The sequence below is a fragment of the Polistes dominula genome, unplaced genomic scaffold (genome assembly GCF_049000335.1).
Source record: "Polistes dominula isolate Pdom_NZ unplaced genomic scaffold, Pdom_raw_medaka contig_15, whole genome shotgun sequence".
Classification (NCBI taxonomy): Eukaryota; Metazoa; Arthropoda; class Insecta; order Hymenoptera; family Vespidae; genus Polistes; species Polistes dominula.
This window is the reverse complement of record NW_028300915.1, coordinates 2,622,393-2,637,177: the sequence shown is the minus strand read 5'-3', so window position 1 is coordinate 2,637,177 and position 14,785 is coordinate 2,622,393. Positions and strand designations below refer to the sequence as shown.

Genomic DNA, 14,785 nt, shown 5'->3' with positions numbered 1-14,785 from the left:
TCTGCAGGGGACGCCTGCAGGTCTTCCTTGACAGTTGTCCTCAGACCCAGAAGGACTGTAGGCAGGGCCTGCGGCCAAGGCGTGGGAGAGCAGCACATCAAGGCCGCCTTGAGGGAGCGATGCATCCTCTCCACCATACCGTTCGCCTGAGGATGATAAGGCGTGGTGTGGATTCTCTCCGCGCCGATGATGTTGGCTAGGGCTGCGAAGAGCTTTGCCTCGAACTGCGGCCCCTGGTCGGTCGTGATGGTCAGCGGCGTGCCGAAAGAGCTGACCCAGTGCTCGTAGAAGGCCCTGGCGACGGTCTCTGCCTGCTGGTCGGGCAGGGGAACTGCGATCGGCCACCTGGAGAACCGGTCGACTACCGTGAGGCAGTATTGAAAGCCCGCGTGCAGGGGCAGCCTGATGAGGTCCAGGTGGAGATGGTCGAAGCGAGCATCTGGGGCTGTAAAATTGCCTAGGGCTGCCTGGTTGTGACGGTGCACCTTGGAGCGCTGGCACGGCACGCAGGATCTGGTCCAACGGCTGACGTCCTTGTTCATTCCGGGCCAAACGTACCTCTGGGCAACCAGCCGCGTAGTTGAGCGGACGCTGGGGTGCGAGAGGCCGTGCAGAGCCTCGAAGACTTGTCTCCTCAGGGTGCGCGGGACGTACGGGCGGATGGAACTGCCATTGCGCGCGCAGAGGAGAGAGGTCCCGTCGAAGTCCAACGGCTGCAGCGCGAGAGAGGCGTTGTCGAGGAGGTGCGGGAGGTCCGGGTCCTTGGTCTGCTCCCGGGCGAGGGTGGCCGCGTCTACGGCGGAAGGCATCTTGATTGCCTCAACCCTGGAGAGGGCGTCTGCTGCGGTGTTATCCAGGCCCTTGATGTAGGCCAGCGTGATTGGGAACTGCAGCAGGTAGTTGAGCTGCCTGGCTTGGCGAGGGGAGGCTTTCTCCGAAGGCTGGTGGGCTGCGAGGGAGAGAGGTTTGTGGTCGGTGAGCAGCGTGCAAGGGTTCCCCTCGAGGATGCCGGCGAAGTGTTTGACCGCTGCGTACGCTGCTAACAGTTCCCGATCGTAGGTGCTGTATCGCCGTTCAGTGTCCGAGAGCTTCCTGGAAAAGAATCCGAGGGGCTTCCAACGCCCGTCCGGGTCGGATTGCTCCAGGGCGGCTCCGATAGCCACGTCAGATGCGTCGGTGAGTAGACGGAGGCGGGCGTCGCGACGCAGGAATGATGTTGCCGTGGCCTCTGCCAGCGCCTGCTTGCATGCGTCGAAAGAGCTCTGTGCGAGGCTCGACCAGGTGAGGGGGACTGGCTTCTTCAACTGCGGCAGGTCCTTAAGGAGGTCGTTGAGCGGGGCCAGGAGGCGCGCAGCTCCAGGGATGCAGCGCCTGTAGTAATTGATTAGCCCCAGGAAGCGGCGGAGCTGCCGTGAGTCCGTAGGTCGAGGGAATGCCCTAATGGCCTCGATCTTGCTGGCGGGAGGGCGGCAGCCCTCGGCTGAGACGACGTAGCCGAGGTAGATGACCTCCTTCTTGGCCAGCACACACTTGTCCGGGTTGATCCTGATCTGGGCCGACCGCAGCGTGGAGAGGAGCGTCCTGAGGTGGTCCAGGTGTTGGTCCTCACCGTGGGAGGCGACGATGATGTCGTCCAGGTACGCTCGCGCGAAAGGAAGGTCTCGGAGCAGGTGGTCCATGGCTCTCTGGAGCGACTGGGCGGCGTTGCGCAGGCCGAGCGAAGACCTCGTAAATTCGAACAGGCCGAACGGCGTCGTGATCGCAGTCTTGTGCGCGTCCTCCGGGGCGATCGGGAGCTGGTAGAAGGCCTTCTTTAGGTCGATGACCGAGAAGGTGTCTCCCTGGAGTTCCAGCAGCATGTCCTCTATGATGGGCAGCGGGTATTTGTCGGGCACGGTGCGGTCGTTGAGCTGACGGTAGTCCCCGGTGATGCGGAAGGAGCCGTCCGGTTTTGCCACCAACAGGAGCGGGCTAGCCCAGGAGCTCTTGGATTCCCGTACGATGCCCATGTCGAGGAGGGCCCGGAATTCTGCGCGGGCTGCTTGAAGGCGCTCGCCGTGGAGGCGGCGGGGACGTGCCGCTGCTGGAGGCCCTGAGGTGGTGATGTGGTGGCAGACGTCCAAATTTGGCAGGGCCACGGTCGTACTCCCCGGAGTGGCCAGGTCCTGGAACTCCCGAAGGAGGTCCGCGAAAGTCCCTTCGGCGACGGTTGGCGGGATAATGACCGCGACCGAATGAATCTGGGCCGGGAGGATTGTGCCGGCCGACTGGTGGATGAGGTCCGCGTCGAGGAGCCTCCTGTTCTGCAGGTCTACTGCCAGGCCGAAGTGGGCGAGGAAGTCCGCTCCCAAGATGGGGTCGTGTACCTCGGCGACGATGAATCTCCAGGAGAAAGGCTTCGGGAGGTTGAGGTCCAAAGCCATCACGTGAGTGCCGTAGGTGCTGATGGTGGAGGCGTTGGCTGCGCTGAGGGTGAGAGTTCCTCGCCGAAGGTCCCGCTTGAAGAAGGCGCGTGGTAGCAGAGAGACCGCTGAGCCCGTGTCGATGAGGAAACGGAGTTTCGACGTCCGGTCGATGACGTGCAAGCGCTTTCCGGGAGTAACGCCGACCGCCGCTGCTTGCGGGGGCGGGGGCGTAGTTCGCTTCCGGGCCTTGGCGCGTCTGGGGCCGCGGTCCTCTAGGGCGGCGGTCAGACGCTGAATAGCTGAAAGGAGCTGTCTTATGCTTGCTTGTAGCTGCCCGTCCTCTGAAACTGCTAGCCGTTCCAGAACCGCCTCTTTGAGCGCCATGTAGCGGTTGGACTCTGGCGGGCGCTGGATGATGTCCGAGACCCCCTGAGCGACCTCCGGCGGTAGGCTTGCTGTCAGCAGATTGTACCGGCTGCGATCTGAGAGAATCCCGTAGGATTCGAACGTGGCCTCGACCTGCGCGAACCAGAGCCTCGGGTTGGTACTCCAGTAGGCGGGGAGCACGCAACGCTCGACGGGTCCCACCATATCGAGTGTCTGCGGTGGGCTCGAAACGCCTCGCGCACCTGGCGCGAGCCTGGTCTCTGCGTCGTGTGTCAAAACTCTCGGAGGCGCGCCTGCCTCGGCGTCGACCGGAGTGGGGGTGAGATACGGCGACGCGCGGTGCATGGGGCCGCTGTGGTAGTCGGCACGCTTCGGGCCGATTCGGTTACCGAGAGAGAGAGAGTATTCGGTCCGTTCCGGCGGCTGTCGGGACGTCGGTTCGGCTCGGCGTCGCGGCGCACGCGCGGTGAGCGTCAGGCGGACAAAGACAAAGAGGAAGTAACGTTCCTGGTTTGAAAGAAGACGTTGCTGTAGGGAGGGGAGGAGGGGTAAGAGGTGCCGGAACAAACAAAGCGAGGAAAAACAAAGAGAACAAAGGAACTGAACAAAGGAAATCCTGGCGCTCTTTTCTCCCGACTCCAGGGATTCTGCTGGAGGCTGGAGGCCGAAAGTCCCGCGGTTTTTTTTTTTTTTTTTTCCTTTGGCTGGTCAGCGGTGTCTCGCTGAGTCCGGTACCCGTGTCGGGTTCAGCGCGGAACTAAACGTTAACGACGGACGGCACAAAGACACCTAGCACTAACAGCAAACACAAAGACGACACTAACTAGGTTTATCACGTAAAATCACGTCGGGGTCACCACTTTGGAGATAGTGAAGGCTCCAATAGAGCGTAGGTCAGTGTCGGTAATCAAGAATAAGCCGTTAGGTATGCCAGGTCAAAAATTCCAGTCTTTATTGAGTCTCTGTACAGAAAGTCGATATATAATCTCTAGTCGCTATCTCATTCGAATTCGAACTGATCGTCGTTCGGCTAAACTCGGCCCGGGGGGATCGGGCCTCCGGCGCGGTGCCCGTCTCGGACGACCGCGGCGCTGCTGAGCGCGCACCGCCACATATGTACGTTTATTTTATTTTTAAAATATTGTTTTTTATATAAGGATAATATTTAAGTATATAAATTTAAAGAGAGTATTTTCCACTTTAAAATGGTGTTTCAATCATGTCTCTACGATGTGTGATTCCGGAGATATCGTCTTTGAAATATTGCTATTCAAAATTTGGATTACACCGGTATCTCGTAGTACGCGCGTAGAAGGCGTAGTAAACGTAATAGTATTTAGAGTAAAAAGTGTTTACTACGATAGTCATATGTTTCATAATACGTAGTAGTTTTCCAAGAATTTATGTAGGTTAGTAGTTGTTTATCAATGAATTCTAAGAAATGATATAAGTCAATGAGTATAAACATAAACATCTAACATTAACATACGAATATCTTTCGAACTAAAAATCGTAGAAACATGAAATAAAATTCATTTTAATGAGCAATTAATCTTACATTTTTTAATTAACTTATTAACAATAATTAATTAACAATTTGTTATAAACAATTTAACATAACGGTCATTCCACGTCAAATCGACCCCTTTCGATTTGGACGAAATTTGTTCAGAAGTTTTCTTTTATCCTATAACGAAGTTCTGCCAAATGAAAAAAAATTAAAAAAATTTTTGCCAAAAGTTATGCAAAATTCGATATTTCACTATTTTTCCTGTTTTCTAAACTTATGTTTTAAAAATATCTCGAAGACTATTGCAATTAAAATAAAAAAAAACTTACGGCTTGTTTTAAAAGAGAATACTTGGGGCTATGAAAAAAAAAATTTTGAAAAATCTCCAATTTATGAAATTTTGAATTTTTTTTTTAAAACTGACGATCGACAATAAATTTTTGGCTCAAATTTTTTTTCATCATATTCACAAATATATCTGCTTAACTTTTTATTAACAAATTCCTAATATCTTACGAACACATATGTGTATATACATGTATATAAAAATCCTAATTTTTCAATTTTAAATTGTTAATTAAATGCACGTAAAAAAAAAAAAAAAAAAAGATCACATTATCACAATAGTAAGAAGAAACTTTGATTAAAACGGAAATTTAAGATAAAGTAAGAGGATAGGGATTTTCTAGTTACATAAAAAGTAATCGAAAGAAAGAAAGAGAGAGAATTAATAGAAAGGGTGAAAAGAAAGGACAGAGAAAAAAAGAAGGGAGCTGGAGGGAGGAGGCGGGGGGGGGGGGGAATTGCATCGAACGGGATGAACGTTTACAACGACATTTTCTATTTTTTCGATAACGCAGACCGGCTTGCATCGAGGTGGTGACACGATCCATGATAAAAATTTAATATCGACCACCGACGAGGGGGGAGAAAGGGGAGGGGAGAGTCTGTATCGTCGATTATTTTCGTATGCAACACGGACTATGACCACACGTTGAACTAACTCGATCTAGAATAGGTATCACGTGACGTTTCTGTAAACTACGATATATATCCTATCAGTATGAGGTTTGTGTGTGTGTGTGTGTATACGTGTTATGAGCGCGTGTACACTTACATACATACAAAACAAAAATAGGAACAAAACGTAGGCTAACAAATACAAGCAAAATAACCACCCCCTCCCATTCATTCTCCACCCATCCACCAACCCCACCAAATAAAATCTTTTTTGAAACATTCATTTTATTTGTTTTTGATTTTGTTTTGGTTTTATTTCAACTAACGTTACAACAGATCTTTGCACGTGTCACACAAACAAAATATCTGTAAAATTTAATATGAATTTTTGTTTGGTTGGTACAAATTTTTTTTTCTGTTTTTTCTTTTTTGTAGATAGAATTTCGTAGATAGAATTTCGTAGATAGAATTTCGTAGATACTGGTGAAATTCGCGTACTGGATAAATCGGTAAATGATAAAATAAAGAATAATGGAAAAAAAAAGCAAATGTATTATAAAATGATCGATTGAAAAAAAAAAAAATTAACAATGGATTTCTAATGAAATTTTGATCGTAAAATTGAAATATTTGAGAAATTTTCATTCTAATTGTAATAATAATTGTACGATTAAAGTGTATTAGTAATTTTTATAGAGGAAAATCTTGTTTAATAAACAACGAACTATAACATAAGTACATTAATTTACCCTTTGAGTGCTGAATACTTTTAACTAAAATGTTTTATAGGTAGAAAATAATTTATTATTAAATAGATTCTAATAATAAATTATATTTAATAAATAAAGTTATTGTTTGTGAATATAATTTAATTATATTAGTATAAATATTAAATTATTTTACATTAATATTATAACAAACACGTATATATGCTTCGAACAATCAAGTTAGTAATTTTTACCAAACGCATATATGCGTCCATAGCACTCAAAGAGTTAATGTTATAAATTGATATTAATAATGTGTCAATCTAAAGATTTTTACGTACGTATACCACCATAATAACCTCATAACAATATTAAAAACCTTACATAGAAAAAGAAATATACAAAAGTGAATTTTAAAATGTTAAATTTAAAAAAAATTCGAATTATTTGCGTATCGCATTTTTTCAATAAAAAAAAAATATGTCAATTTGAAAATTTTTTTGACAAGTATTTTAAATGCAACTTTTATACAGGATTCTAATCTGTCAAATAAACGTACATATACCACCATAATAAATGCATGATAACACTATAAACTTTATGCAGAGAAAAATAATATGAAAGTTACTTACTAACACATTCACCATGTTTCGGACCATCCCAATTACCATCGGATTGACAAGTAAGCTCGTATTCCCCATGAAGCTGATAACCATGAGGACATTTGAGGAAACATTTGGTACCAGGATGATTTGTTATCTTTCGTCTACCTCGCCATGATTTTGGTCCAGCCATTCGTGAACACATCAGGTAACCCCTTCCCGCAGGATTTAATGGTGGACAAACAACGTTGTCTATATCTGAGAAAGAAAATCAATCAAATTATATTATACACATCGTTAATAATTAATCGTGACACATACTGAGTGTGTGTGTATCATTCAAAACATTATAATTAATTAATTAAAAAAATAATAATAAATAAAATAATTAAATTATTATTGAAATATATTTTAATTTATTTTTGGTTCAACATTTTAATATTCATTCAAAATATTATAATTAATTAATTAACAAAAAAATAATATAATTAAATTGTAAATTATAATATTTATATAATATATGTTTAATTGTAATTAATTAAATATATTTTAAAATTTATTTTTGTTTTCAATTTTATTTTATTTTTAAATTTTATTTTGACAAATTTAAAGTGAAAAATACCGAGAATATTTGTTAGTTGAAAAATTTGTTTGTTACAAATATATTTTTTTTTTATTTATATCTCTTATATTATTCGATCAATTTTTGTTCAATCTGAACATCCGTTTTCCACTACTCGATATCTCTTTCTCTCTCACTCTCTCTCTCTCTCTCTTTTTATCTATCTATTCCCTTTCTCTCATTTTTCATCCCTTTATGAATAGAAATCGAATATATTCATCCACTACGATTCAACAATTCCAGTCATTTCTATATCAAATTCACATAGAATATCGAGAAATTCAATACGTTTATTACCTAATGATCTATAATATTCATTGCAAAATGTTCCTTTTCCAATAATAATCCTCAAAGAGATTAACAAAAGATTTTTCATAACGAATATACATATATATATATATATTACTAACGAGTTCTAAGCTTTCAAATGAAATTCCATTGATAATTTTCTACCTATGATGATTATAAATTTAAATGAAAATAATACAACGAAATATAATATAATTTTATAATATATTAATAAATAATTTTTTATATTTTCTATTTATTATTTTATATTATTAAATTTATTCTATTAATAATATATATTTAATTATATATTTTTTCAAATCACATTATAAACCTTTTACCACTTTTATAAATATCATAAATAATTAATTATTAATTAATTCATAAATATTTATTAAAACTTAGCAACAACTGAAAGCCTTCATTTAGCCCATTACAAACCCATAAAGCTTTAACCAATGATAACAAATCTGTGTCAAAGAAAGATAGAGATATACGTCTAAACAGAAATTAAGAGAGAGAGAGAGAGAGATAGATAGAAATATACATGTACATACATACATACATAAATACATGTAATGCATGTATGTACGTATGTATACGAGCCTAACGCATCGATTAAACGTTGCAATACAAAATTTATCACTGCCCCGGGATATTGTTCAAGCTAGATTATACGGCTCGATCATGGTACCCATACCACCCCTGGTATTCATCGTAAAAGCACAAGGTCGTTTATCAAACCAACCTTGTAAGAAAATTTATTCCGCGATACGTTATTATACGATGTACGTACTCAAACCTAAAGAGAATGAAAGAGGGAGAGAATGAACGAGAAGAGAGTAGTTGTGGTAGTGCATCGGGGAAAGGGTAGGGGGTTGGGGGTGGGGTATTTGAAGGGGGTGAGATGGGAGTTAAAATGTTTTCTCTCACAATGTAGCAGCAGCTAGGCTTTCCATCTCACCTTTCCTTGTTCACCTAACCCACCCACCCAACACCATTTCTATATCGTTGTACATTATGGTGGTATTTTCAGAGCCAGAGTGATGCATGGGTTTCTGCACCCACTCCTCTCAACCCTTCCAATCTTACCCCCTCCTTCTTTCCGTGTCAAACGAAAAGTGGAAATCATATTCGGGTTCTTGAAGAAAATTATTGTACAGTTTGAACTAGAGTGTAGTGTGTTTGAGAAAGAGAGAAGAAAAAGTGAAGGATGGATAAATGAAAACTTACTCATGCAAGTTTTTCCATCGGAAGAGAGTGTTTTTTCGTCTCCGTCGCAAGCACAGAAGAAACTGCCGTCTGTGTTTTCACATACTTCCTTGCAACCCCCGTTGTCAATCGAACACTCGTCAATATCTTAAACAAAGAAGTGGTTTGGTTATTTATTAGAGAAAATAGTGGTGAAATATATTTATTATAAAAAAATTATTATTAACTATATATATTTTTTTTATTAATAAATATTATATATATTATTATATTATACTATACTGTACTATATAATAATAATAATAATATAAATAGTATAATATATTTTTTTATTATAATAATTATTTACTAATATAGTAAATACAAATGAAGCTATGATAAAAAAAATAAGTTATTTATTATAATTATTGTGTATTATATTATTATACAATTTTTTTTTTTTATAATATGTAATATGTGTAAAATAAAAATTAATATTTATAATATAAATTATTATATATACCCTAAATACAAAATGACATATTTATTATAATTATTTTCTTTAATTATTGTATATTATATTATTTTATTATTTATTTTGTTATATGTATAATATATGTAATTATATTAATATTTATATTAACAAGTATTATATATACTTTAAATATTATATTAGAGATATTTATTATAGATTGTTATTTGAGATTATTTTATGTTTTTTTTTTTTTTATTCATTTTAAATGTTACAATTGGTTGAAATTTTAATGACAAAATTCGACGATTTTCTTTTCAACGAAACAGTTTTCATCAGCTTTAATGAGTATTTCTATTTTGAAACATACTTACTTGTATCTATATTACTTCATCTTGTATAGAGAAATATTCGTTAATGAAATTAATTAAATACTTTTAATTACGTATCTCAACACCGAGATATTTTACGTGAAAAAGAAAAAGGAATAATAATAATTCCAAAAAAAAAAAATGTACGACCTATTTCTTTGTTATCATTTATTTTATTCTGGTATGTAACGTATTTATATTCAATGTGTACGTGATACATAAATTACCTTTCGTAAAGGAAATAAATCAAAAATTTATGGTATGATGGATACTGTCATTAAATATCGTTTGTAACTCGACAAAGTTGAATATCGTACTAAAAGTTTTCTACACTCCAAACCATATTTCATATTTCTTTATTGAAACAACCAATGAGTAAATGTACAAATTTATTTTTGTAATTTTAAATTTAAAATAACGCAATACCTGTTTTTATCAAACAAATAATAAATCAAAGTTTATAATATGTATTTTCTTTTTTTTTTTTTTTTTTTATTAATTACAAACTTATATTGCATAAAATTGTAACAGAGAGATATAAAGCATCACATAAAGTATTTGATTTGCTATAATACTTTTAAGTATTTTAATATGAATAAATAATAACAATTATTTTTAATATTAAAAATTACGATATTACAGAATGAAGAATCCAATATACGAGAGGTGATAAGAAAAATAATTTTCTTCTTCCAATAATTATTAATCAAATTTGCCAATACTTCAATGAGATTAAAAAAAACCTAACACATCATAGATTAATAATATTAAACAAACAAAAAAATAAGTAGAAAATATTATTATAAACAAGATAGAAAAAAAAAATAAACAAACAAACAAGCTCGTACAATTTTTTTAAAAAAACTTTATACCCAATATTTTGTATGGATAAAAATTAAAAAAAAGAAATAAAAAAGAATGATAGAAATAGAGTGAAGTGGTGAATGAGCGAATCAATGAAAAAGAAAGTGAAATGATAAGAGGAATTCTTTGAAAAGGGTCACGTAACGATAGCTCTCTTCTAACCGATGCTGATCTCGCATTCTTTTTCACCACCACCAACACACACCGTCTCGTCGTTTCAATTGTCCACCACCCAATGCCGTTAAATTGACCGAAATAGACGCACAAGGGTCGGCCAGATTGCGATTGCCTCGAGCACTTTCAATGATGTTCAGTGAGTACTCTCGACTTCCGTTGCTTTCACTATACTATACTATAATACATGACAACGACAACGACAACGACGATGAACATCATCTCTACGTATGACGCGTATATAAACGCACCATATAATAACACACGTGCCTGCAAAACGTTCAATAATAATACGTATCCTACATACATATGTATGTATATGCATATGTATATGCATTCATACTGACAACAAAAAATTTCAATATACTTCAAAATACACATACCTTCCTTTCTATATACCACCCCCCATCTTCCACTCATCATCATATCTCTCTATATATATATAAAAATGTAGATTTCGTTTGTTCCTAACCTCAAATATCTAAAAATACTTTATCGATTGTTTTGAAATTTTAACACAACGTTGCATTCGCATACAACTAGGTTTCTATTACATTAATTTATTTATCAAATACTTAATTAATTTAATAAAAATTTATATATATAAAAATTTAGATTTTGTTTGTCCCTAACCTCTAATTTCCGAAAGTACTACTTTATTGATTGTTTTGAAATTTTGACTCAACGTTGCATTCGTATACAGTTATGTTTTTTATTATCACACATTAATTTATTTATATCATAATTAATTATTTTAACAAAAATCTATATAATATATAAAAATATAGATTTCGTTTGTTCCTAACCTCTAATATCCAAAAATACTTTATCGATTGTTTTGAAATTTTAACGAATACAAAGTTGCATTTGCATACAGGTATGTTTTTATTATTAATTTTATTATTATAATTAATTGGCATTAATAACTTGAAAGTTCATTGTCGCAAATACTAAATCCCACAAGTGTTCATGTTTTTATTACATTAATTTATTTATAATAACAATTAATTCAATAATAAAAACAAAAACAAAGATACGAGTAATCAGCACCATCTGCTGGCCATAGATTTCGGTGAGTACGCGAAACATTTGAACATAACCTAACTTTTATCTATACTTTTCTTCTTTCTTTTTTTTTTTCTATTTTATTAAATCAGACTGAGCTATAGTAACGCGTGACGGGGTATAGTTAGTATATTTTACATATTCCCATATGAAATTTTATAACGTAGAATTGTACATGTGTGTATAAAGAGAGAACAAAATATTCTTTACTGATACACCATACATTATATACATACGGTATATAACATACGTATAATACATAAGTGTGTATGTGGCACGGATTTTCAATTTATTCTCGAGTACGTATATTTTCACGCGATATTTCTGTACAAAAATAATAATCATAATTACGACGACGATGATTATAATGATGATGATGATGATGATGATGATGATGATAATGAGATTCACAGATGTTTGTATTTTACATTATTTTTTCTTTTTTTAATCGATACAACGATATTTATACGAACGTTATTGATCATGTATATAATCAATGATTTTTTTTTTTAAATGCTATTTCATTTGTTCTTTTTTAATAATAAAGTATATAGATAAAAAATATATTATATAAAGGGTGTGACAAAAATCGTGCAACAAATAGTATTACAAAATTACCAATTAAACTAACGTATTTGAGACACCACTTATAATCTCTGATACACAACTTGTGACCCACCCTATATAATAAATACATATAATATTCATGCGTAAAGGTTTTCAAATTATTTTCGTGTCCACTACGCATGATATTTCTGTACAAAATAATGATTATAACAATAATAATAACTACGATCACGTATTCATATTATAAATTTACAAAAATAAAGATAGAAATAAATAAATAATAATTATAATAATTATTATTATACGCTAACGTAATTGATCGTGTAATCGATGATTTTATTTTCCAATGAAATCACGTTTTTCGATGATGCTTCTCAACATCGGTATTCCCATATTTCAGATATTCAATTATGATAATATTATATTATTTATTATTTTTCATTATTTATATGAGAGATTATATATACATAAATCGAAATATGCATACATTGATTTAAAATCGTATAATATCATTTTCCCCGTTGCTAAATAATACGTGATGGTTTTGTATGAGAGTGGGGGAGTGAGTATAAAAGAAGAGGGGGAATATAACAACTCCCACTCTTTTCTCTCTATAATGAGAGAGGGGGGACTAGATGGACGTACGAAATCGATCAAAGATATAATCCCAGAGATTATAATTATTTATTATTAACAAAATGTTACTCTCTACTGTATACCAATTAACTTGATATATTTCTAATCCCTTTACTAAATTTATCTCACATAGGGCGTAAACGGTAGATTCAATAATAATTAAATACATTCCGTTGGAAGTGGTGCGCAATAACTGCGTTGATGATTCTAACTCGATATCGGAATAAAATGCATTTGCCTCGGGCGAGATTGCTTTCAGTGTACTTGTTAGAGCATTAGTTAATCGGATCGTCGAAGATTCGCGAATCTACTATATTATACTAACTATATATATATATATATATATAATTATATTACTTTTAGTTTTTATTTTAACTAATGATACGTACATTTCTTAAAACATATCGCGAATAAAATGTGAAAATCAAACGAAATTGTTCAATAGAAAATATTTTCTTTTCTTTTATTTATATTTTTATATTTATATGAAAGTTTGAAGTCACGATCAATATAGATATTTTTACTGTAAATAATTTATAAAAATTGCTAATAATTTTTTTATTAACGTTTGTTGTACACGACACAATTTAATATTAATAAAAATAAAATACAAAAATATAAAAAATATACTTTAAATAGAATTATAATTTATTATAGCAAATTATAATTTAATATATATATATATAAAAATATAAAAATAAAATACAAAAATATAAAAAATATACTTTAAATAGAATATTAAATTTTCTAGCAATTAATTTAATAGCAACATCTTAAAACAAAATATATTTAGACTACTTTCATAATTATGGGCACATAATATAAGTAAATTGTTAAAAAATTTGTCTTTAATAAATTTTCCATATTCTTCTACCCCCCCCCCCCCCACACACACACACATTCATCTATCCATACATTTAATTTCTTTGAGAATTGTATGCACGTTGATGTTGTTATACAAGAACGTGACGATTAAATGAAAGGAAAGAGATGAACAAGCAAGCGACATACCAGAAAATGCTTTTCTAATCCCGCAAATACCACCAAAAAGGAAGAGAGACAGAAAGAGAGAGAGAGAGAGAGAGAGAGAGAGAGATGAAGAGGGGGTGGGAGAAATGTATTCTCGTCTTTAATATTTACCGTCTAGACGGTTAACGTCATTCCTGACAACATGTACGAAGCTTTTACGGTAGATGAAAGAACCTCATTTGTGTTGATGACGATTTTCTATCTCCCTCTCTCTCTCTTTTTGTATCTATATCTATTTCTATTTCTCGTATCAACATGTTGAAGAGATCGTGTGTTTCTGCGATTTTGAATCCTCTTATTTGTCAAGTTTCCTTGTCAAGTTTTAAAGTCGGTGATAAAGTCGGATAAGTTTTGAAATGAATAATCTACTACTTTGATTACTTTTTTACAATCGTCATTTCATCATTTCGTCATCGAATTATTATATTCATTTATTTCAATACAAATATATTGAATATATTATTATATTTTATATTAATAAAATTCTATATTATATTAATATTATTTAATTTATAATATTATTTGATTAATTAATTATAATAATTCTATTCATATAAAATATAATTATAGAATATAATTATATTAATATAATTATGTATATAATTACTAAATTAAGATTAATAATTATTAAATTTAATTTAATTATTATATTATAAAAAAATTATTACATAAATTATTTTAAATTATATTAATATATGATTTATGAAAAATTAGATATTATATTAATATATATATATATTATTTATCTATAAATTATTTCATTTATCTAACGTTTTTTTCTTTTTTTTAATATTTTATAAATTTACGAATAATCAAAGAAATTCTCATAGGATTTTTTTTTTTTTTTACATGGAGAATCGTAATTTTTACAAATAATTTTTTGTTCTTTTCTTTGACTTGCCCATTTTTTATGATGAAACATTAAACACCAGAGA

At 35.3% G+C, this 14,785-nt stretch overlaps 1 protein-coding gene across 2 annotated transcripts in view; it reads right to left on the bottom strand.

Annotated features, from left to right (window-relative positions):
* The window catches only part of LOC107071163 (uncharacterized), an 89,249-nt gene that overhangs the window by 12,353 nt on the left and 62,111 nt on the right, over window positions 1-14,785 (bottom strand). For both annotated transcript variants that reach the window (XM_015329917.2, XM_015329925.2), the window contains 2 exons: window positions 8,715-8,840; window positions 6,602-6,829 (listed from right to left, as the gene is read on the bottom strand). In XM_015329917.2, the coding sequence (XP_015185403.2) occupies window positions 6,602-6,829; window positions 8,715-8,840 (354 nt within the window). The remainder of the gene's footprint in view (window positions 1-6,601; window positions 6,830-8,714; window positions 8,841-14,785) is intronic.